This window comes from Gigantopelta aegis, chromosome 2 (assembly GCF_016097555.1).
Source record: "Gigantopelta aegis isolate Gae_Host chromosome 2, Gae_host_genome, whole genome shotgun sequence".
Taxonomy (NCBI): Eukaryota; Metazoa; Mollusca; class Gastropoda; order Neomphalida; family Peltospiridae; genus Gigantopelta; species Gigantopelta aegis.
Window position 1 is genome coordinate 7,759,431 of NC_054700.1, and position 25,723 is coordinate 7,785,153.

The following is a 25,723-nucleotide window of genomic DNA, read 5'->3' on the forward strand; positions in this document are numbered from 1 at the left end:
ACATGTCTATCCGCAAATTATTTATTTATTTATTTATGTATTTATTTATTTACTTATTTATTTATTTACTTACTTACTTATTTTATTTATTATTTTATTTATTATTTTATTTTATTTTATTTTATTTTATTTTATTTTCACTATCATTTATATCAGATACATACAACTTCACTTGAAATAATATCTGATATTTACGAAGTTTTAAAACACATATGAGCCGTCACACGCGAAAACCTACAACTTAACATGACATCAGAAACTGAGTAAACGTGGCTCAAAGTTTGACATCACATGTAAACGCGGAAGTAAAAGTTGACATGCTGTTTGCGTTGTTTGTTTTGAAGAATTTAGAAGATGACATCTTCTTCTTAAAATGAAGATCTGTTTGAAGTAAACATATATCTGTATGTACAGTAGTGTTTGGTTACTATTTTGTATTTTGAACCTAAGAACATTGGTTGAGATTGTTAGCGATACCATCATCACTTTGATACACATTTACAAGTATAGGGAGAAGTCCTATATATCGATAAGGTATGCAAGTATCACACGTTTTTATAACGTACATGATTATACATAACATAAAGTGCAGCAACTTTTCCAGAGTGGTAGACCCATGCAACCCGATACGATCCTAATTTGAATAGTGTATATAACTTCAGGCCCGTAGCCAGCATGATTAGTGGTGAAGGGGTCGAAATTTCATGTAAACAGAACTCATCAAATGCGAGCGCCAAAGGCGCGGAGCCGTAGACATGGGGGATGGGGGGGGGGAGAGGGGGTTTCCCCATATATATATATATAGAACCCCTTGCCAAACAATGAGATGATGCCGGTTACACTCGAGAATAATACACGTACTTTTGTTGCGAAATATACGTTAAGAAGTTGCATTAAGTTGTGGTATGCATGTAAAATGGCCTGGTCACAGAGCCAGGACAAGAAACCGTTTTCAGTCATACCAATGTATTTGTAATAAATGATACATGGCATACTTCTTATATCCCACAGACAGGATAGCATACACAACGTCCTTTGATGGATCATTGGTTGGGACTGGAAATAATCAAACGGGCCCACTGAGGAGGATCGAACTTTCAGCAAATGGAACCTCAGACAGACGTTCTTGTTACGTTATCCCGGTCATTTGGGGACAAGGACTTTTATATGTAAAATCCGATTTTGTTTATGCCCCCCAACTTGTCCACAGGTCTATTTTTGCGAGATCTCGAATGAGTTTGCGGTTTGCATCCTCGAGTTACCCCGCAATGGGCACATGTGCAGTGGAATGTGATAGAGGTCTATTGTCCAGTTATTGAGTTTCAATATTTTAAACATTACATATGTCCACTTCGGGGCAGGATCTAGCTTAGTCAGTAGAGTGCTCGCTTCAAGTGCTTTGGTCACAGGAAGGGGCGGGATGTAGCCCAGTGGTAAAGTGCTCGCTTGATGCGTGGTCAGTTTGGGATCAATTACCGTTGGTGGGCCCACTGGGTTATTTCTCGTTCCAGCAAGTGCACCACAACTGATATATCAACAGCCGTGGTATGTGCTATCTTGTCAGTGGGATGGTGCATATAAAAGAACCCTTGCTACCAATAAAAATATGTAGCAGGTTTCCGCTCAATGACTACAGTATGTCAAGAATTACCAAATGTTTGACATCCAATAGCCGATGATTAATAAATCAGTGTGCTCTAGTGGTGTCGTTAAACAAAACACTTTTTTTATTTTTTCTGGTGACAGGATTGAAACCTCCTCGGTGGACCCATTCTCTTTATTAAGTTTTTTCCTGTTCCAACCAGTGTCCCACGACTGGTATATCAAAGGCTGTGGTATATACTAGCTATCCTATTAGTGGAAAACTGTATTCAAAAGATCCCTTGCTGCTAATAGAAAAATAAAGTGGGTTTCCTATGAAGACTATTATTACCATATTACCAAATGTTTGACATCCAATAGCTGGTGATTAAATATCAATGTGTTCTATTGGTGTCATTAAACATAATAAACATCAACTTTAAAATCCAGAATTCCAGCCATGTTGCACAATCAATAATTTTCATGCAGCATCTGTCAAATTTAATGCCATTAAAAAATAACTATAGACAATGATAACACACATAACAAGCAGTATATATATATATATATATATATATATATATATATATATACTCTTATAAAAAAAAAAGTAGGGTAACTCTAATAAGAATTTACAATTACCAAAATTGTAAGGTGTATTAGCTGTGGCGAATGGTTATATGATAACAGTGAATTAATTGGGCAAACATTACAATCGGTAGTTTAGTATTACAGTAGGTTTTATGACCACCAAAGATCTTGAAGGACGATTGGGGTCAGAAGTGAAATTTGAAAGGTTTTTATCAGTAAATCACAAATTCAAACAATAAAAATGACTAAAAGCAAAACAGTAACAACTGTATGATCAACAGAATGAAAAGAGATTGACAGAAATAATGTTCCACAGTGATTAATTGATCTTCCTGGAAATTGTCAAAATCGAGAATGATACCCCACGAAGTGTACGGGGCAACTATGTGATGCATGTGCAAACTATGGAATGTGTTTCGGTGTGTTGATAAACAGACCTGAACATTCTTTATTAGGATGTCTGTGGTCAAAACATATGTTCGGTCTAATAGTTGATATTAACATTAATATTTCAGGTTCACCTACTTTTTTTGAAGAGTATATATATATATATATATATATATATATATATACTCTTCAAAAGAAGAAACGCAAAACCACATTGTCGTAACATTTGGAGAATTGATTTAATTATTGAATGGTGAGTCCGATAATTACCAAATGTTGCAGGATTGTTCACAATTCACTCTAGTCCATTGTGAGTAAGTGATAGGATACACCACCAAGGTCAAGGTCATCTGGAGTCAATACCGGGTGTGGCCTCCGCGTGTGTTGACAACTGCCTGGCACCGCCTGCCCATTGAAGCAACCAGAGTACGGATGACGTCCCGGGGGATGGTGGCCCACTCGGCCTGCAAGGCTGCTGCCAGCTCGGGCAGGGTCTGGGGCTGTGGTTGTCGCTGTCGGAGGCGTCGGTCCAACTCGTCCCATAGATGCTCAATTGGGTTCAAATCCGGTGATATCGATGGCCAAGGAAAGACATTAATGTTGTTGTTCTGTAGGAAAGCCGTTGTGAGATGTGCTGTGTGAGGCCTGGCGTTGTCATGTTGGAACACTGCGTTGGCGTTGGCCATAACTGGAACGATGTGTGGCCGGAGGATCTGGTCAATGTAGCCCTGTGCATTCAGGTTGCCCTGCACGTGGACCAGGTCAGTTCTGCCAGTGTGTGAGATGGCTGCCCACACCATGACACTACCCCCGCCGAATCTGTCCACTTCCTGCACGCAGTTTGCCGCATAACATTCACCACGACGCCTATACACGCGACATCTTCCATCATGACGTCGGAGCAGAAATCGGGACTCGTCACTGAACCACACCCTGTCTCCATGAACCATTGTCGATGAATCTGGCACATCGCAGTCGGAGTCGACGGTGTTGTGATGTTAAGATGACACCTCGAACTGGACGTCTGGCATGAATTCCTACATCACGTAGGCGGTTCCGTACGGTCTGGTCGGATATCCTGCGCAAACCTGGTATTGCTGTGGCTGTGGAGGTGGCAGTAGTCAATCGTTCCCGAAGGTGGCGTACCCGGATGTAGCGGTCCTGCCCGGGGGTAGTGACCCGTGGTCGACCGGATCTAGGGAGGTCACGTGTTGATCCATGTTGCTGGTAACGGTCCCACAGTCTGGAGATGGTGCTTGGGGACACATGGAATGCCCTGGCAACGGCCGTTCTGGATTCGCCTGCGTCTAGTCGGCCGATGGCATTGTTTCTCTGCGGTTCACTGAGACGTGGCATGTCCTGGATTGTCAACTGTCGGCCAGATACAGAGGCCAGGCAAGCGAACACCCTGCACTTTTATACTGTCGGTGTTCATGTTGCACGTGCAGTGGTGACATGGTTTGCACGTGGCTGCGTTTTTGCGAATATTCACATTTTGGAACTTTATTGTACAGTAGCTGCGTTTTATCGAATGTAACCATGGGAATGTGTTTGGGACATGCAATGACCTTATATTCACAAAGCATGAACCGGTAGGAAACATAAAATCGGAGTTATAACCCATTTGTACCCTTTTGCGTTTCTTTTTTTGAAGAGTATATATATATATATATATATATACACACACACACACACACATATATATATACACACATACATACATATACAGATATAGATGTAGATGTAGAGGTAGATGTAGAGGTAGAGGTAGAGGTAGAGGTAGAGGTAGAGGTAGATATAGATGTATAGATATATATATATATACACACACACACATATATATATATACACATACATACATATACAGATACAGATACAGATATATATATATATATATATAGATATAGATTTAGAAAGGTTATATTTAAAACTGGACAGCGAAAATCATCCAGTTTTGAGGGAAACCATCTGTCAATTATTCTTTCAGCCTCTCTGAAAACTCCAGCCATTTTGTGGCCACGCAGTGCACGCGGGCAGTTTGTCCATGTCGAGATTATTTCCGAGCAAAGGGTCAAGCAATTAATCCAATCAATATGACGATGCGTAATGATGATGAATGGAGCGATACACTATGAGCGGCGTCACACAACATAAAGCCACGTCCAGATACAATCAATTTGTTTCAAATAAATTACATCAGATGCAATTTCTTCATCTCTCGACCGTTCTCATCTTTTTGTGCACCACTTTGATGATCAGGCACGCCTGACAATTATGTGTTATTTCAAAATTCAGCAAATAATAATCAGATTAAAATATCAAAGAATGATGATCATGCTGCCAAGATTTTTAACAAACTGATATGTTTTTAGTGGATGTTTTTTTTTATTTATATAAAATATTTTAATTCAACTAAAAAATAAAGAGAATATATCAGATGAATCTGTAGTTCTTAAAACAAAAATCTAATTAAAATGTCAAACAATGATGGTGGTAACCAGGTTTTTAAGAAACCGATACATTACACTGGGATTACCCCGCACCGATACATTACACTGGGATTACCCCCCCAAAATACAACTGCCATATAGATAGCCAGCCCTCGTTAGCTGAGGCTATAAATACAATCACTGTGTATATATAACCACTTCTATGTTCTGACCAAGATGACTGCTTCCATTGTGGTTGTATTTATGGAATTCATTTTTACACACAATATTTAGCACAATATGTGTACAGTAGCTGACTAGACCTGAGCAGAAAAAGATACTTGCTTAGTATGACATCGGGTTAAGTACAAAGAAGGTGTCAGCAGTGCAAATCAAAAGAGAAGCGATCAGAATGATAAAAAACTGTTAAAAAAGCCTTGTGTATTATATTATATTATAGATGCAATTTCCCCCACTTTTTTATGATCTGCAGGATAAATATAACAACAGGTTATGCCATAAGATATTGGCTTTATCGTGTTGAGGACGAATGAGAAATTCTGCTTGGCAAGCCTTTTGAGTTCCCAGGGCTTCTCAAATTTTTATAAAATCCACTAGCCATGGGATCAGTGATTTTAAAAATTTACTAGCCACGATTAAAAAATCACTAGCCCTACTTTACTTTAAGTTAATACAATTTTACTAAATAAAAATTGGATATGTCACCTAGAGAGAGAGAGGGAGAGAAGGAGAGTGAGTGAGTGAGTGAGTGAGTGAGTGAGTGAGTGAGTGAGTGAGTGAGAGAGAGAGAGAGAGAGAGAGCGAGCCAGCGAGAGAGAGGAAGGGAGGGAGGGATTAGGGAGGGAGGGAGGGGAAGAGAGAGAGAGAGAGAGAAATAGCTTAAAAACACTAACATTGGGGGTGGGGATGAGGATATTCATATTTACAAAATGGACTTAACTGCAACATTTGACAAAAATATTTCACTAGCCATCAGGCATGGCAACAATAGTTATTTACTAGCCCAACATTGAATATCACCCTGGAGTTTCCATTCTTAAGCCATCATGGGATAAAGTTGATATCCCATCTCATTAACCTGTTAATCTCTATATGTGGCTGCTGCGTCTGCTACAATTTGTTTTGCAGCCAAATTGTTTAATTGCATTCGGTGTGTGATGGTGCCCGACAACCCAGTCTCGTCTGTGTGTTGTGGAATAGCTCTAAAGCAGATTGGCTGTAGCATCTCAAATTGGTTTATGATACTGATGTGCTGGCTAGAACACGGCACTCCAGTGGTAGCTAGTTTCTGTCAGGAAAGGAGAGTGATCACTCCCACTGGCCTCCATACTTGCATGGAAAGTTTTAGGGGAGCGTCAATATGATCGCCTTGCAATAAAAAAAGTATTATTATATTTTATATCTGAAAGTTCATGTAATTGCTTGCCTATATAGCGCCAAGTAGCGAGACGTAGACCAGTGGTAAAGCGCTTGCTTGATGCGTGGTCAGTCTGGGATCGATCCCTGTCAGTGGACCCATTGGGCTATTTCTCGTTCCAGCCAGTGCACCACGACTGATATATCAAAGGTTGTGGTATGTGCTATCCTGTCTGTGGGATAATGCATATAAAAAGATCCCTTGCTACTAATGTAAAATGTAGCAGGTTTCTTCTTTAAGACTATATGTCAAAATTATGAAAAATGTGGCGGGTTTCCTCTGATGACTACATGTCATAATTACCAAATGTTTGACATCCAATAGCCGATGATTAATTAATCAATTTTCTCCAGTGGTGTTGATAAACAAAACAAACTGTAACTTTTTATATATGTAGCACCATTTTCAAGAGTGGTTTGTAACTTGCCTCAGTTTTGTCCATGCTGAACACAGAGTGGTGGATGCTGAGGTGTGTATGTGGGGTGGGGGGAGTGGTGTGGGGGAGTGGAATAGGGATGACTACTGTTTCAGAACTTCTTTCACATTAATTTTTTTAAATGTTCATAAAAAGAATCAGAGCCCAATTTCACAAAACATTGTAAGCCTAGTTTTGTACATAAACATAAATCTATGACTAAACCACAGTTTGTTTCACTACTAACAGTATAACTAATATAGTTTGAAGTATACATATTGCTTTTTATTTTAGCCTTAAAATGCTCCATTTTTCAGCATGATGTAATTTTCTGTGTGAAATAGAAGACACAGACATGTTGAATTGCTCGTCATAGACATAAACTTGACAATGTTAAATTGTGAAATTGTTTTAAAGATTTTTATTTTATGTTGACATACAAAATATCATACAATTATAAAAATGCTTACAGGTATATTCTTGTGAAACAAATGCTCTTTAAATGTAGAAAATGTACGTGTCTCACAGATATTTATTTATTATTTTGGGGTGGGTTTTTTTTGAAAGCCACAAATATTTAACACGTAGATAAATACATTTTTGTTTTTGGACATTACAATTATAAACATGGACAATGATGGGATGAATGGTGAAACCACAGTATTTCCATTTTGGTATGGAACTACTTGACAGGGCTGTGCTCCACACTTGCTGTCAGTTGAGCTATCTCAGTATCACCCGAGCCTGCAGTGTTATATGCCAGGTAATATTATCCTCCATGATTGTGGGGTCGTACACTCGGGAGACACACCCATAATCACATATCTACCCATTGACCCTAGTAGTGCACTTATTCTGGGTTGGAGCCGGTTCTGGCATGAAAAATCCCCCATCTCCTCAGATGGTATAAGAACCCAGTATCTATCAGCCTCGTTCAATGACATAACCACTACACCACCGATTTCCTGCCCTTGTGCTACTCCTTACATCCCACGTAAAAATACGAAAAATACCCTTTTTGCATCTTTGGTCTGGTTTTACCCATAGATGGCACATACATGTAGACACACTAATTTTGAAACTGAATACCTGGTCTCAAACGATGCTAATTATTTTCAGTGTAAATTTCAAAATGTTCAAATAACTGTCTGTGGAGATGACATTGCAGATCCAATGACATCTCCGTCTCTGTGAAAACTACTGACATATGTCACACACAGAGAAAATAACTGACAGGTCATTAAAAAAAATAACTGTTAGCTGTTGTTGTTACTGTAAAATACTTTATTATCACGTGAAATTTATTTTGGTTTTTTTTTGTTTGAATAAAATTTGTGAAAATAAATTCAACACGAAATTAAAGGCTGATGAAAATTGGACATTAAAAAAAAAAAGAAAAAAAAAAGAAAGAAAAAAAGGTAATCTCGTTACATCAGAGCCAAAACCTCACTATAGTTTCTGCTGCACAGGACTATAGTAGTAACAACACAACACTTAAAACTTTATATCATGAAGCGATATCATAGTGAAGATATTACATGTATATTACATGATAATTATAGGATATTAAACGAGCTTTCATTTCATATCATGTTTATGTCCCGAGTGAAATAATTTTCAATTGTCACGAGCTTTATTACCAATAATCGATCTTAATTTATATCACTCATCTCATTTAATTCATCGACATTCCTGTATGTCAGTTGATGATGTCATCGTGTGACGTCAAAAGTGTTACGTCCCACTTGGCATTCTAGTGGGACGTATCACTTTGATATGTACCTAAATATTTTTAAGCATATGGGTAATAATAAACAATACAAAGTTTTGTATGGTTTTCTTTCACAAGTGCTGGCGATAAAAGCAATACACGTAAAAATACAAGTAAACATCACAGTTTAAAAATGTGGAAGTGGAATTTTTTTGGGTTGGACTGCTGCAGTGATACTATATACTTGTAGTTCATACTGGGCTTTCACACTAAAGGTTTTAGTTGCCTGTTGGTCAATCATAAACCGTACTGACTGAACAAGTATTTTGACAGTATTAATAATGTTCAAATCAAACTTGCGCTAGCATTGCGTCTTAAAATTCCACTTTGTTTTCGGGTTTGGTTTTTATAACAAGTTTGAGGATTACGAAAAAGAGCATGGGGTAGCCTAATTTAAGCACCTTGCTTAAGCTTACGGTATTTTGTAAACAATAAACTTCAAAATTGTTAACATAAGAAACGGTCCATAATATGTTTTGTTATTTGGGGGAGGGATGGGAATTTGCAAAAATAAATGATCGTGAACATTCATTTTCATTAAATCGTGAAAATTTGATCCCGCGAAAATAAAGTATTTTACAGTATTACTGGTATGCAAGGATTTCTTAATGAATCTTAACAAAATACAGTTGGTGTAAGTTGATAGACTTGCTGCTACAAACGCAATCTCACCAACTCATTTTCACTCCAGTCATATAGACAATGTAAATGTATGATTTTAAGGGAATTTCAGACCTATTTTAAAAATGAAATACTATTCTGGTAAATTAGATGAAAGCCAAGGATTATTTTATATGCTTACCAGTAGTTGTATTTAGACAAAGCTGAATATATCCCATATTCACTGTCATAAAGCATCTGTGACATACATGTACATGTTCTTTTTCTGTTTAACGACACCACTAGAGCACGTTGATTAATTAATCATCATGCAACTATTGGATGTCAAACATTTGGTAATTCTGATACATAGTCATCAGAGGAAACCTGCTGCATTTTTCCATTAGCAACAAGGGATGTTCTTTTACTAGTTACTAATATACATCTACCTGCACATATTACAAACATCACTGAAGAATTACATCAAGTACAAATACAACATGTGTAGGTTTAATTAAAAACAAATAGCTTTCTGCTGACTTGATTTCATCATAACATCAAACCAAGGAAATAACTGCTCAGATAAAACACATCCGAGACTTGTTTCATGTGTAATAACTCTTACATACCTCAATTTCAGAGTGCACAAAGACAGCTCAGGGAAGGAAAGGAGAAGAATTCTGCTTACATTTACACAGTAATAAAACTGGTACTTTGTATTTTCAGTTTGCTGAAACCTTATCTACTAGGAATTCCAACAATCTCTTGACGAACCACCTAATCAGAAGTGCTCATTGATCATCCACCCTATAACAACCCCCAGTTGAACAAGTTTAGTAGAATTTTGAGTAAATCATGATAGCAACCGCTAGGTGAACAAACATAGTATAAAACCTTTTGGTGAACCACCATAGCAATATGCCTAGGTGAATGACTTAGAAGAAACTTTAGGAAAATTATGGTAGTAACCCCTAGGTGACCTTACTAGAACCGTTAGGAAAATTATGGTAGTAACCCCTAGGTGACCTTACTAGAACCGTTAGGATAATTATGGTAGTAACCCCTAGGTGACTTTACTAGAATCTTTAGGAGAACCATGGTAGTAATCCCTAGGTGACTTTACTAGAACCTTTAGGAGAACCATGGTAGTAACCCCTAGGTGACTTTACTAGAACCTTTAGGAGAACCATGGTAGTAACCCCTAGGTGACTTTACTAGAACCTTTAGGAGAACCATGGTAGTAACCCCTAGGTGACTTTACTAGAACCTTTAGGAGAACCATGGTAGTAACCCCTAGGTGACTTTACTAGAATCTTTAGGAGAACCATGGTAGTAACCCCTAGGTGACTTTACTAGAACCTTTAGGAGAACCATGGTAGTAACCCCTGGGTGACTTTACTAGAACCTTTAGGAGAACCATGGTAGTAACCCCTGGGTGACTTTACTAGAATCTTTAGGAGAACCATGGTAGTAACCCCTAGGTGACTTTACTAGAACCTTTAGGAGAACTACCATAGTAAACCCCAGGTAAATCACCTTAGATGTATACCTAGAGAATCATTAAGAAAAATTCTTTAATAGAACTCCTACTGAACTACCATAACAGAAACCCTAAAGAACTTAGAATCCCTTGTCAAACCACCCTTACAGAACATTGAGGCGAACAATCTTGGCAGAATCCCAAGAGAACCATATAGGTTAAAGATTTTAAGATATCTCATTAGATGAGCCACCTAAACAGTACCCTAGGTAAATCACCTGAGCAGAATCCACAGGCGAACCACCTTAGCAAATGCCTTAGATTCCTTGTCGAACTACCATTAACTAAATTCCATGGGGAACCCTAAGGACCACCTTAGCAAATGCTTTAGATTCCTTGTTGAACTACCATTAACTAAATTCCATGGGGAACCCTAAGGACCACCTTAGCAAATGCCTTAGATTCCTTGTCGAACTACCATTAACAAAATTCCATGGGGAACCCTAAAGACCACATTAGCAAATGCCTTAGATTCCTTGTCGAACTACCATTAACAAAATTCCATGGGGAACCCTAAGGACCACATTAGCAAATGCCTTAGATTCCTTGTCGAACTACCATTAACTAAATTCCATGGGGAACCCTAAGGACCACCTTAGCAAATGCCTTAGATTCCTTGTTGAACTACCATTAACTAAATTCCATGGGGAACCCTAAGGACCACCTTATCAGCAGCCCAGGGGCCTAATTCACAAAGCTCTCTAGGGCTCTCTTAAAGGAACTGTCCAGAGTTTGCAGCCATTGTAAGATGTTTGGAATAACAGAGCCGTGTTGGCAATTACTATTTCGTACTAAATACGTTGTCTTGTTTAGAATACCAGTGCCTGTATATCGAATGTGTTTGCGGTCGTATACCAATGTTTGTAGCACTCGGTTTTTACTTTAATTCGTGATATATATTTTTTCGTACGTACAAAATTATTGGGAGGTAAAAGCTGGTTTGGACTACTACAAGCATTATGACAACAAAAACACCTTGTAAATACAGACACTGATGTTCTAAATAAGAACATGTATTTAATTTGTATGTTACTTTATCGAAAAGGCTCTATAGTGGTTGGAAATATTTTAAAATGGTTGTAAACTCAGGACTGTCCCTGTAAGCAACACCACATAGTTCTTGCAAGTATTTTTGCATTGCACAAAGATATCGCAAAGTTGCAAGAATTAAGCCCCTGGGCCCCGTTCCACGAAGTGATCTTAGCACTAAGATCGCCTTAGTGCATAAGGTAGCTATACACTTATGGTGATCTTAGGGCTAAGATCGCTCTGTGGAACGGGGCCCTGGATGCTACAGAAGCCAGCTGAAAAGCACTGATCACCCTATATAAGACACACACGTCAAACACGACACTCTCTCAGACACTGGATGAGATAGATACACAGTGCATGCTGCATCCTACATGCTATTAACACTATAGTATTCACAGCGAACCTTCACAGATTGTGAAGTAACTGGTTGTGATTAGGAAACTCAGACTTGACTGACAGTCCAAGCACTGCAGATAGTTCCTGGTTAAAGATCCGCCAGTCATGGTGACAAACTTCCAAACATCGGCCACGCAATCAAATTGATCAAGAAACCATTAAACACTTATCGGGATCCAATAAAGCGAATGGAATGCAATTGGTGCCCGGAAATTGAGAAACACTTGGGGAGCTGCACCTGGGAGAGAGAGAGTCCTTGCCCGAGTATCGCGTCGGCCCGTAATTGAAATTCATGACTGATAAAAAGCCTTGTTAATTAATGCTGTTGATTGGGAAACCAGAGCTCCGTCGGTTCCTGTGATGGCGAGTAGGACTGGTGGCACGTCACGGCTGTGGTTGCATACTTGTCGCACATTATTTGATGACGTGGGGGGTTATACAGACAGGTCTGGTCTTACAGTCATCATGGCTCTTTAAATAATCGGTAAACAGAGCTATAGGATACAGGGGAAATTCTCCTGACTTGATTCAGTTTGACAGTTACAAAAACTGGTTTCATTTATAAGTATGTAAGTGACTGATAATTTTTGTAAACAGCTATAGGATACAGGGGAAATGGTCCTGACTTGATTCAGTTTGACAGTTACAAAAACTGGTGCATTTATAAGTATGTAAGTGGCTGATAATTTCTGTAAACAGCTATACTAGATACAGGGAAAATTGACATGACTTCATTCAATTAGAATTTGACAGTTACTGTATACAAACTATTTGTTATTTTAAAATATGTAAGTGACTGATACTTTTTGTAAACAGCTATAGGATACAGGGGAAATTATCCTGACTTGATTCAGTTTGACAGTTACAAAAACTGGTTTCATTTATAAGTATGTAAGTGACTGATAATTTGTAAATTGAGCTACGATACAGGAGAAAACTGTCATGACGAAATTAGTTTGACAGTTACCGTACACAAACTATTTGTTATTTTAAAAATATGTAAGTGACTGGTCATTTTTGTAAACAGCTATAGGATACAGGGAAAATTGTCATGACTTCATTCAGTTTGACAGTTACACAAACTGTTTTTTATTTTAAAGTAGTTAGGCAACTGAAAAATATGTAAACAAAGCTATAGGATACAGGAAAACTTGTCATCAATTAATTCAATTTGACAGTTACAAAAACTGTTTCATTTATTAGTATGTAAGTGACTGAAAATGTTTGTAAACAGCTATATGATACAAGGAAAATTGACATGAATTCATTCAAATAGAATTTGACAGTTACCATATGCAAACTATTTGTTATTTTAAAATATGTAAGTGATTGGTAATTTTTGTAAACAGCTATAGGATACTGGGGAAATTGTTCTTACTTGATTCAATTTGACAGTTACAAAAACTGTTTCCATTTATAAGTATGTATGTGACTGATAATTTGTAAATTGAGTTAGGATACAGGGGAAAACTGTCATGACGAATTAGTTTGACAGGTACAAAAACTTATTTTTATTTTTAAAGTATGTAGGTGACTGATAATTTGTCAACAGATCTTGAACTATAGGACACAAGGAAAAAAAAAATATATATATACATTGTGTGTATATATATATATATATATATATATATATATATATATATATATATATATATATATATATATGGAGCACCTCATGAAAAAAAGCAACTCAATGAAGAAAAAATAAGGCACTAGAATATATTAAGAGGGGATATAGGTCCCCTGGTCCCCCAATCCTCCACTGAATCCACCTAGAGCTGAATTAAGTCAAATTATCTCTTTCTTTATTTAGAGAGCATCAGAATAACATAGCCCCCTGAAAGCACTTTATGAATCATGTGGTAGAATTTGAAGAACACAAAGACTCCCAAATCAAATTAATAACCAATTAAAAGAGTCTGTTGAGAATTTCCTGATTTTATTACACAGGTCCCACAAATTGAGCAATAAACATAGCGTTAGCTGTCATGCGCGGCTATAAAATTTAACAACTGCACACAGGAGCATGCATCCATTCTTTCCACTGCATGATTACTGGTGCATGTAGTCGAGATATGTAAGGGATTAAATTAGTGTACAGTCTTTAAATGAACAGAATTAATGTTTAAAAATAAATATTTCCAATCTGTAAATATACTCTTTTGTTATAACTGCTTGGATTGGTTCAAATAATATCATGTGACTTAGAAAACCAACGTTCATATAGCTGCATGAAAACATTAGTTTTGCATTACTTTTGGTAGTGCTTAAAAAAACTAGATAGATAATTTTGGCTGGGTTTTTTAATGTCTAGAATTAATAAAATAACTGTTAGTGTTGAATCAGCAAACATTTTTTTTTTTTAAAGTTATTAGTCGAAGAAATGTGAAAATGCTACTAAATTACAATTGATCTATTCTCGATTGATGCAATAGTTATAAACTTGGAATTATAAAAATTGAATGCAATAATTGTTTATGGTCATGCAAGTATGAAACAGAATCATTTTACACACTTATGAATGAATGGGTTTGTGTTATAACGTTCAAGAGAGAGAGAGAGAGCGAGTACGAGAGAGAGAGAGAGAGAGAGAGAGAGAGAGAGAGAGAGAGAGAGAGAGAGAGAGAGAGAGAGAGACAGAGAGGGGAGAGGGAGGGAGAGGGAGGGAGAGAGACAGAGAGGGGAGAGAGAGGGAGAGAGAGAGAGAGAGAGAGAGAGAGAGGGAGAGAGAGAGGGGAGAGAGAGAGAGAGAGAGAGAGAGAGAGAGAGAGAGAGAGGGGGGAGAGAGGAGAGGGGGAGAGGGGAGAGGGAGAGAGGGAGAGGGGAGAGGGGGAGGGAGAGGGGAGAGGGAGGAGGGAGGAGAGAGAGGAGAGAGGGAGGGAGAGAGAGAGAGAGAGAGAGAGAGAGAGAGAGAGAGAGAGAGAGAGAGAGAGAGAGAGAGAGAGAGAGAGAGAGGGAGAGGGAGAGGGAGAGAGAGAGAGAGAGAGAGAGAGGGGGGGGGGGGCAGACAGCTAGACAGGGAGAGGAAAACCCCACTGCTGTCACACAGGATACTCCTTCCAAAACACAGCAATGTATCTTTTATATGTACTTCACCAAACTCTGGACTGTATATACCATGGCCATTGATGTACCTGTCATAAGACACTGGTTGGGGTCAGGGGGAAGAACCCGAGTCTATAGAGAGCAATTGATCCTTCAACCCATCAAACCTCAGCTGAACACTGCACCCGATCCCACTCCTTGGACATTTGTTTGGGTCAACCCACTGAACCTCAGCTGAACACTGCACCCGATATCACTCCTTGGACATTTGTTTGGATCAGGGAATAAACCTAACCCACCAAGGGTGAACAGTCCTTTATCTGAACACACCTTGGGTGAACATTCTCTGTTCAAACTAAACGTACAGGGGCGAGACACAGCCTAATGGTAAAGCACTTGCTTGATGCCCAGTAGGTCTAGGATCAATCCCTGTTGGTGGGTCCATTGGGCTTCTTCTTGTCCAAGCCAGTGCTCCACAACTGGTGTAACAAATGGTGTGCACTATATTAGGCTATTTCTCGCTTCAACCAGGGTTCTACAACTGAGGGTCTGAGGGATGCTGCATATAAAAGATCCCTTGCTGCTAATCAGACAGCGTAGCCCACTGCTTGGCAGTGATGGTTTCCTTTATCATTATTTATGTGCAACCAGCCTCGGTGGTGTCGTGGTTAGGTCATCGGTCTACAGGCTGGTAGGTACTGGGTTCAGATACCAGTCGAGGCATGGGATTTTTAATCCAGATACCGACTCCAAACCCTGAGTGAGTGCTCCGCAAGGCTCAATGGGTAGGTGTAAACCACTTGCACCGACCAGTGATCCATAACTGGTTCAACAAAAGCCATGGTTTGTGCTATGCTGCCTGTGAGAAGTGCAAATAAAAGATCCCTTGCTGCCTGTCATAAAAGAGTAGCCTATGTGGTGACAGCGGGTTTCCTCTAAAAACAGTGTCAGAATGACCATATATTTGATGTCCAATAGCCGATGATAAGATAAAAAAATATGCTCTAGTGGCGTTGTTAAATAAAACAAACTTTACTTTATTTAGGTGCAGGTCCTTAACCATATATATCTGACGCCATATAACTATAATTAAAATATACATTGTTAAATAAAACATTGCTTCGTTCCTTCATGTGAACACACTGATCAAGCGACATCGTTCCTATGAGACATGGAGTGCTACGTATACAGGTACCAGTATATCCAGTTATAAATCACCCATGACAGATCGTTTGTTTTGTTTAATGACACCACTAGAGCACATTGATTTATTAATCATCGTCTACTGGATGTCAAACATATGGTCATTTAACACAGTCATTGAGTGGAAACAAGCTACATTTTTCCATTAGAAGCAAGGGATCTTTTATGAGCACCATTCCACAGACAGAATAGCACATACCACGGCCTCTGATATACCAGTTGCGGTGCACTCACTGGAACGAGAAATAGCCGAATGGGCCCACCAACATGGATTGATCCTAGACTGACCGAGCATCAGGCATACACTTCACCACTGGGCTATGTCCCAACCCCATCCGTGACAGATAGAACTGTTTCAATGAACACTATTATATTATACAGCAATAGTTCTCTCTATTACATACAGGATTTCTTGTATTTCCATACAAAGTCAAGCCTGCTCTAGTGGCCACCTGTACTAAATAACCATCTGTGTTAAGAGACCACATTTGAATTCTCCCAAATCATCTAACATTGTATAAACTGACCTGTATTATGCAGCCACCTGTGTTAAAAGGCCACCTTGTGTTATTCCTTAACACAGGAATAACTAACGGTATATAGTTATATGCTAAAAATGGTTACAGAAAATAAGAAGGAAAGAAATGTTTTATTTAACGACGCACTCAACACATTTTATTTACGGTTATATGGCGTCAGACATATGGTTACGGACCACACAGATTTTGAGAGGAAACCTGCTGTCGCCACTACATGGGCTACTCTTTCCGATTAGCAGCAAGGGATCTTTTATTTGCGCTTCCCACAGGTAGGATAGCACAAACCATGGCCTTTGTTGAACCAGTTATGGATCACTAGTCGGTGCACTTGGGATATTTTGTGACTGACACTCACAGCAACACTTTGACTCGCCCTTACAACTTTTGAATGGCCCCCGACCAAATTTCATTTTAAAAAAGAACTTACTTAAATTGCACTTTAAAAACATGTTATCATATCATACAAACAATAATAACAACACAATAGAAGGAAACAAACTGTTGTAACTAAATTCTAATTATTATGTTGTCACGGGACCCACAGTCAAACATCTGGAATGTTTTATCAAAGTCCGGTCTTGGAATGAATAAGGTGCTTTTATGACTGTATGGCGAGGAATTTAAAATCTTTTTGACTAAGCTGACAGCAGTCTATACAAGCAGTAATAACATTACGGTATATTCCATAAGAAACGAAAACGTTCCAACACAATGTAAATTCGGAAAATGTCAGACTCTGTTTGTGATACATACCGTAGCGGAATGTGACGAGTTGTTCCGATTGTAACTAAATGGAAAGTAAAGATGGACATGACTGAGGTGTTCCGATTGAACCTAAGAATACATTTACGTGGCCAAGGTTTTCCGAATACGTAATCAAAACCGGCCGAGGCATTACGAATGGATTTAGACTGTTCGATATAATGGGGAAGTGGTCACTATATAGGTTTGGTTGCGCAGATATTAACAGGAAACCAGCTGAAAACAATAAATAAAAAATAACTTACCGATCTCTTACAAACATTAGTTATTTGCATTTTGATACATAATACAATATGCGAAAATTTTCGGTTGCCAAGCGGGCGACACATGGTAAGGTTTTGACTTGCCCCATGCTATTTTAACTCGCCATGGGTGATTGTAAAGTGCACACCCTGCATGTTCCAAGCACAAGGCTACTTGACACAGTGGTACTAGATGAAATAAAATTGTATATATTTTTAGCCCAGGTGAAGGTAATTTTTTTTACAACCAACACACTCACATGACTTGTGGTGTTAACTTCCCTATCAAAAGTTTGGTACATCTCGAACTTTGACCCAGCCAGAAGTTATTTGGTTTAGTGCTACCTATACCTGATGGCCTAACAATATGGCTACTATGCATGCAAGGCTAATAATGTGTTCTCAATCAAGAGTGGTCTGACTTCATAAACACTACCCCTGCGTGTGCTGTAACCTCACCATGGTGCAGGGTGTAACATTCTCTTTGAGAATGGCCAATACAGCACAATTGAAGTTTTGAGTAAAAGTCTGTATCTATCTGTGATATTTGTATTTTTGTACAGTTCTTACCACTGTTTTTATTTAAATCTTGAATTTTCATATTGATGTTGATCATCACTTTATTTGTTTGCATTACCATAGTTTGACACCCAATAGCCAATGTATTTTTCGTGCTAGGGTGTCGTTAAACATTCATTAAACACTACAGGGCTCGAACTTAAGAATTTATCACCCACAGCAATAAAAATAAAAAGAATTGCCGTCGGTGAAAGGGCCCACCGAAAGCAATTTTGAGTATGCCGACGACAATTTTTTTAAACTGACTTTTGCAGCAAATAAACTTAACTGAAAGGTTATTTTTCTGTATGTACATGTAGTCCAGTTTCTTCAGTTTATGTCAATAAACTTCAATAAACAAGAATTTATTATAAATGGAATCATGGACTACTAGCATAAGCTAACATGAAACGGAACCTGGTGTTTCTGAGACAAGTTGCCCACGTTTTCGGTGAATATGACATGAAAATTGTTCTATGGATGACATTAAGTTGTATACAGTGTTCTCGCTGGGTGAAAGTTAAAGGAGGATGGTCGCGCGTCCCACCACACCACACCATATCAACACACACACACAAAAAAAAACCAACAAAAAAAACCCCCAAACAAAAACAAACACTGAAAAGCAAAAAAAAACCCCACAAAACAACCCCCCCCCCACCCCAAAAAAAAAAACCACAAACTTTGTGGAAATACCTATTCCTTATTTTGTCCCTCGCTATCTGGTACTGAAAAGTTGGTACATTGTACAAGCTGCCTTATTTTTTGTGTACTGTTAAAACGTAGTTTAGTTAAGACAGTGTTGGTCTGACATTCACGGGTATTCGTTTTGCTAAACTGATCAAAGTTTTAATATTATTATTTTAATAAAGATTTTAAGATATTTGAAAAATAATTTTTTTATGTGATCCCCTACTGCGGGATAACATTTTTTTTCCTGTTCTTTTCATTTCCATCTTCATCGAGTGAATTGATCGCATTGAAAAAGTAGTTTTGTTTTTGTAAAGGCAGTGTATATATTATTTGGCACCCAAGATAAATGATTTTAATAATGAACACTACTACTTCCGTTTTTATAAGCGGTGATATCCGCCCTCCCCCCCCCCCCCCCCCGAAAAAAAAAAAAAAATAAAACAAACGTTTCTAATATTTTACAAGAAATTGCTAAATAAACAAAATTATTGACAGCAAGTAAAAATCATCTGTTACGAACAATTAAATCTGCAAGTGAGGTTAAAATATCAGACACGAGTTAGTGGACACAAAAGATAGAATGACCGGTCTAATAACGTGACAAATGTGGCACCAAATAAGTTGTTTTTTCAGTCGGAGATTGTTGAAACGATAAAAATTAAATGTTTTCATTGCTAAAATAAAATATAACTGTTATTGTGTATATTAAACATACAATTGGATACTGGCATGGGCACAACAGAGGCTGTTAACAAATAAGTGTTAAATTACGTTATGGTAACTGCCGGTGAATTTCCTTTGATGTCCAGTGTGCAGACTGGTCGATGTTTTTCAGTGTGAAAAAAAAGTGTGCATTTTTAAATAGCAGAGCTGAGTGCTGTAAATTATAACAGGATGCCGATACAAAGGCGTGCAGAAAAACAAATGGGGCTGCCAAACGTGAAAAGGGGCAACATAACACGAAAGCGATGAGGCAAAATGCAGTGAGAACATATATTATACAACACAGGATACACGCATGAATAAATATAATTCAATTGCGTGGTACTAACTAAATGCCCATTAACTTCAACCAGGATCCAAACACCTGTGTTAAATACTGGCAGGTAATGTTCATACACATTTGTACATGTTGCCGTCGATGAGGAGCTTTACCGACGGCAGTCATGTTTATCCGGCGGCACAAAATTGCCATCGGTGACGCCCCCAACCGACGGCAGTTTCTATGTCACCAACGGCAATTGCCGTCGTTTCCGCCATTACGTTCGAGCCCTGCACTAGGATGATCAGAAACACATTTAATATACAGCCACTAATATTTTATGCAGAACAATTTATTTAGTATGCAATTTTCGTTATTAAAACATTTCTCTTAGTCAGCAGCATCTTAACAATGGCAACAAAACTCTGAACCGTCCCTTTAAACTTCCTCTGCGGTTACATTATTATGGATCATTACACAGAGTAACACAAAGCCGCAGATGACTCATGACAACTGATCACAGGGGAAGTACACAGCTCACTGATATAAAGTATCCTCATGGATTAATTAGTTCACTTAATAGAGCGCTCTCCTGTGGTGCTTGGGACACAGGATCAAACCTCATCCATGGACCAATTGGATGAAAATGTAAAAAAACATTCCTTTACTCATATAAAAATCTGGCTTAAAATAATTATGCCCACTTACTAGAAACTGTGCCCCCCCCCCCCCCCCCCTCGAGATTGTGCCCCCTCCAGATGTCATTCACATATATTTATTATTTACAATGTCCAGAGTTATCTCTGGCACTCACCAAATTTGCCAACTGCAAAGGTCAAAAACACAGAAAATTTTATTTCCATTTGGCAAAATGATTTCTTGTAATGATATTTTGTTAGAAAATAATGGTTGGTTTTTACACATTTTAAAATTTAATAAACATTAATATATAATTTAGTGAAATTTTGTACATCAATACATGTGTAGCTAGTTCTGACTTCCACAGAACTTTAATTTGGGCATCATCAATAGCTATCAGAATTTAGTGTCCATTTCAGTGAATAAAAGGATTTTATGCACAGGTCTCATTAATGTGAATAATTCCAGAAACATATAGTTATAAGTTATAACCTAATTTCTCTCAAACAATTTCAGCAAGAATTTTGAGAGTACTGCTAAAGCAATACATGTCCCCTACCTAAATTCAAGGGATGTAACTCTGAAAAGTGGGTAAATCACCACGAAACTTCAACTTGATCAGTAAAGCTATATACAAATGATAAAGCTACTAGTATATACAAAATTTCATCTTGATATATCCAGGCATTGCAAAAATCCGGGAAAAAAAAATTCTTCACATCTCCTATGTTCAAGGGCCATAACTCTGTTACAAATGGGTAAATCACCATGAAAGTCAAACTTGATCTGTAACAGTATGTGATAAACATATACACAAAATTTCAGCTCAATATCTAAAGGTCTTCTGAAAAAAAATAGTCTGGAAAACAAAATTTCACATCTCCTAAGTTCAAGGAATGGGTAAATCGTCATGAAAGTCAAACTTGATTTGTAACAGTATACAATGAAACTATAAACAAAATTTCACATCTCCTAAGTTCAAGGAATGGGTAAATCGTCATGAAAGTCAAACTTGATTTGTAACAGTATACAATGAAACTATAAACAAAATTTCATCTTAATATCTCAAAGCCTTCTGCAAAACACATGCAGAAAAATATGTGGGACAGAAGGACAGTGATGAAACCTATAGTCCCTTCCGGGTGGACCAGTAAGGGACTAATAATGTAACATACATCAGTGATTTCCCTAGAAATTAGGCAAGGCATGGTAGACCAAACACTTTTGGGGCATTTTCACCATTTTCGGGGCACTTGTATTTCATTAAAAATACACAAAAATTAATTGAAATAAACATTAGTGTAATTTATGTGCTTGCTTTAATAAATGAATGGCAAAAGATATAAAAGGCATATTTTATTAATTAATAATACATTTTTGGGTGTTTTATAAAGGAAATTTTAGAATTAATTACTAAAAAAGGCTTGTTTAATCTCAGGGCAGCATGGCGATTGAGGCAAGATGGTGCTAGACTATTGAGGCATGGTGCCGCACCATGCTAAAACAAGCTAGGGAAAACACTAATACATATAACATGATTGTACTTGTACAAGGAAAATAAAATTAAGTGCATAAAACATATATTAGAACGTTCAGGCAATTTAACAATAGTGTACTGACTGGAACTGCTGGAATCCTTGTTAATATGAGAACATATAACTGACATAAAACCATAATCCTCTGTAAAGAATGATTTATTTATCACCGCACTGCAAGTTCTGGCTATATATATGCAACACAGATGTCGTAACACAAACACATATAAATTGTCAATTATGCCATTGCCGTGACAGAAAGAAAAACACACACTGGGCTAAATATGTTCCTAATTATGCAGTCAGCGGAAGTACAAACACATTATTAGCCTTTATGATAACAATGAAAGACAAATCATCTCGGTTATTCTCTGGGGGACAAACCAGTCCTGGTATTAACAATTGATTCATTTATCTAAGATAAATTTCATCATACTGATAAAAATGTGTAGCAAAGTCAAACATTTATATATATTAAAAGAAAAAAAAGAAGAAAAAAAAGGCATTGTTATATTCAGGGGATGTAACTGTAAGTAGAACGGCTGTCTGAGGTGTTTGGATCTTAGGATCGAATCCCCTCAGTGGAACAATTGGGCTTTTTCCTGTCCCAACCACCCCACCACTGGTATATCAAATGCTGTGATATGTGCTGTTATACATATACAAAAGATCTCTTACTGCTAATGGAAAAATGTAGATAGTTTTCTGTGAATACTACATACTACATTTCAGAGATTAAAGGTATGGCTACATGTGACCAAAAAAGTGGTTTTGTTTAACAACATCATTAGAACATAATATATTGGTTTATTAATCATCAACTATTGAAAAAAGTTTGTTTTTGTTTAACGACACCACTAGAGCACACTAATTTATTAATCATCAGCTATTGGAAGGAAAGAAATGTTTTATTTAACGACGCACTCAACACATTTTATTTACGGTTATATGGCATCAGACATATGGTTAAGGACCACACAGACATTGAGAGAGGAAACTCGCTGTCGTCACTTCATGGGCAAATCTTTTTGATTAGCAGCAAGGGTTCTTTTATATGCACCATCCCACAGACAGGATAGTACATACCACAACCTTTGATATACCAGTTGTGGTGCACTGGCTGGAATGAGAAATAGCCCAATGGGCCCACCAACAGGGATTGATCCAAGACCGAATGCGCATCGAGCGAGCGCTTTACCACTTATCTTTATCGGCTATTGGATGTCAAACATTTGGTAATTGTGATATAATAGTCTTAAAAAGAAAACCTGCTACATTTTTTGCATTAGTAGCAAGGATCTTTCATATGCACCATCCCACAGACAGGATAGCACATACCACAGCCTTTGATATACCAGTAGTGGTGCACTGGCTGGAATGAAAAATAGCTCAATGGGTCCACTGCCTGGGATGGATCGTAGACCAACCATACATCAAGCAAGCACCTCACCATGTCCTGCCCCCTTAACAGATAGATACAATTAATTTGTTTTAGTGACAGACATAAATATATATTGGTTGGCTTGTAGCTTTTAGAAAGAAATGCCACATATACATGGGCGTACATAGGGGGGGTTTGATGGGTTCGACCGAACCCCCCCCCCCCCCCACTCAACATAGAAATATATGCCCAATATCTCTGCATTCTATTTTGGAACCCCCCTTTTCAAAACTCAACATAGAAATATATGCCCAATATCTCTGCAATCTATTTTGGAACCCCCCTTTTCAAAATCCTATGTACGCCCATGATATATAATGCATGGTAGTTCTCTTTTGAATACTGTGCAGGGTGTGGGTGTAGATTATGGAGAGAAATGGGCGGACGTTAGGACGTACTCTCCCAATAAATACATTAAAATAAATTGCTTGGAACAGGGATGTTTTGAACCCCAATGCCCCTGTATGCATGTGAGGTGTCCTTTTTAAAACTTTGCAGTGCACCTCATCTCTAAATGCCACTGGTGCCCTTTTTAAATGCTGCATTCCCTCCATAAAAATTCTGAATCCTGGGGATGGTAGTGGTACTGGGATATGAACATGCAGTACCTACCACAGGCTTGTAGGAACTGGGGGAGGAGTTGCATGCCCCCCAATTGAGGACGAAAATGTACATTTTTTGTCCTACTCCATATATGAATAAAGATTTTTAAAAACTGGCTTGTACACACACACACCTCACTAGAATGTGCCCCCTCCTAGTTCATTAAGATTAACCTCGAGTGCAAGCGCTTGCACTCCATGTTAATCTTGGCGAACTATGCCCCCTTCATAAAATAGTGGCCCCCCACCACCACACACCTCTAGATGTCGTTCAGGACTACTGGCCTGTCAAATCCGAACTGACAACTTCAAACTGTCTTCCTTTAGCCTGAAGTTTAGGTCACTGACACAGTAACTGTCGTGAACGTCATAATTTCTAGCTCCAAGTCGTTCAATCGTAAAGCGAAACTAGACTACTCAACGCGCACCTGCCAGTTACCGGACAACACGTATAATTAATATACATCGACTAGACTCACCTGCACCATGGCATGCCGCTGCTAACAGGTAGATGATGTAGGTCAGCATAATGTACAGGTGTCTTCGCTCATCCTACAATCCCACGACTTCTAAAATATCTCTCACAACATATCCACCACACCACGCGTCGCACCAAAACTTTCTCAAAGTTAAAACAAATCTTTCAGGAAACGAATGGGTACGAATCAAAGCCGAACGTCAAAAATTTGTCGGAAATTCGCGAGTGCTTGTTTCCGCCTGATCTACGTCTTGTTTGTTAGTAACTGAGGAAACGAGTAAAACTCGCTTTCGCGGAGAACTGGGAGCAGCTGTCGCTATTGTCGGTTTAATAGGCGGCTACGAAGCCATTTAATGAACAGACGAACAATCAATGTACAGTTTTCACATATTCTGAAGCGGGCAACCCAGCTATGACAGATTCCATGTAAACACATACACACGCTCGGAGGCGGCGTGATAAGAGCCAATCAAAATTGAAGGCAAAGGTCAGAGCTGGTAAAGAAATTAATTGTTGACCAATGAAGATGGAGAACGCAAGGCGTCTTGGATGATGACACAGCCGAAAGTAGAATAAGTGTAGTAAACACGCGGTGAGTCAAAACAACTACTAGTACTGTTCACCGAAAACAAACTGGAGTATGTTATTAGCACAGCACGTGCTGGTCGATTTTAAATCACAGCTTCTCTGGGATACCATTTAGATTGTTCTAATTAATATTGATTACACTGCGTATATTATTAACTGAGGTGTGTAGTTACACAGTGAAGGAACTGGGAAGAGTTAACATGCACATAGTATAATGATGGGAACACACGCACGCA

At 38.3% G+C, this 25,723-nt stretch overlaps 1 protein-coding gene across 1 annotated transcript in view; it reads right to left on the minus strand.

Annotated features, from left to right (window-relative positions):
• Positions 1 to 25,434, minus strand: part of LOC121380718 (limbic system-associated membrane protein-like) — a 145,246-nt gene extending 119,812 nt beyond the window's left edge. Inside the window, exon 1 of the mRNA XM_041509673.1 lies at positions 24,901 to 25,434. Coding sequence (XP_041365607.1) covers positions 24,901 to 24,949 — 49 coding nt within the window. The 5' untranslated portion in view covers positions 24,950 to 25,434. The remainder of the gene's footprint in view (positions 1 to 24,900) is intronic.
• Positions 25,435 to 25,723: the final 289 nt, after the last annotated feature.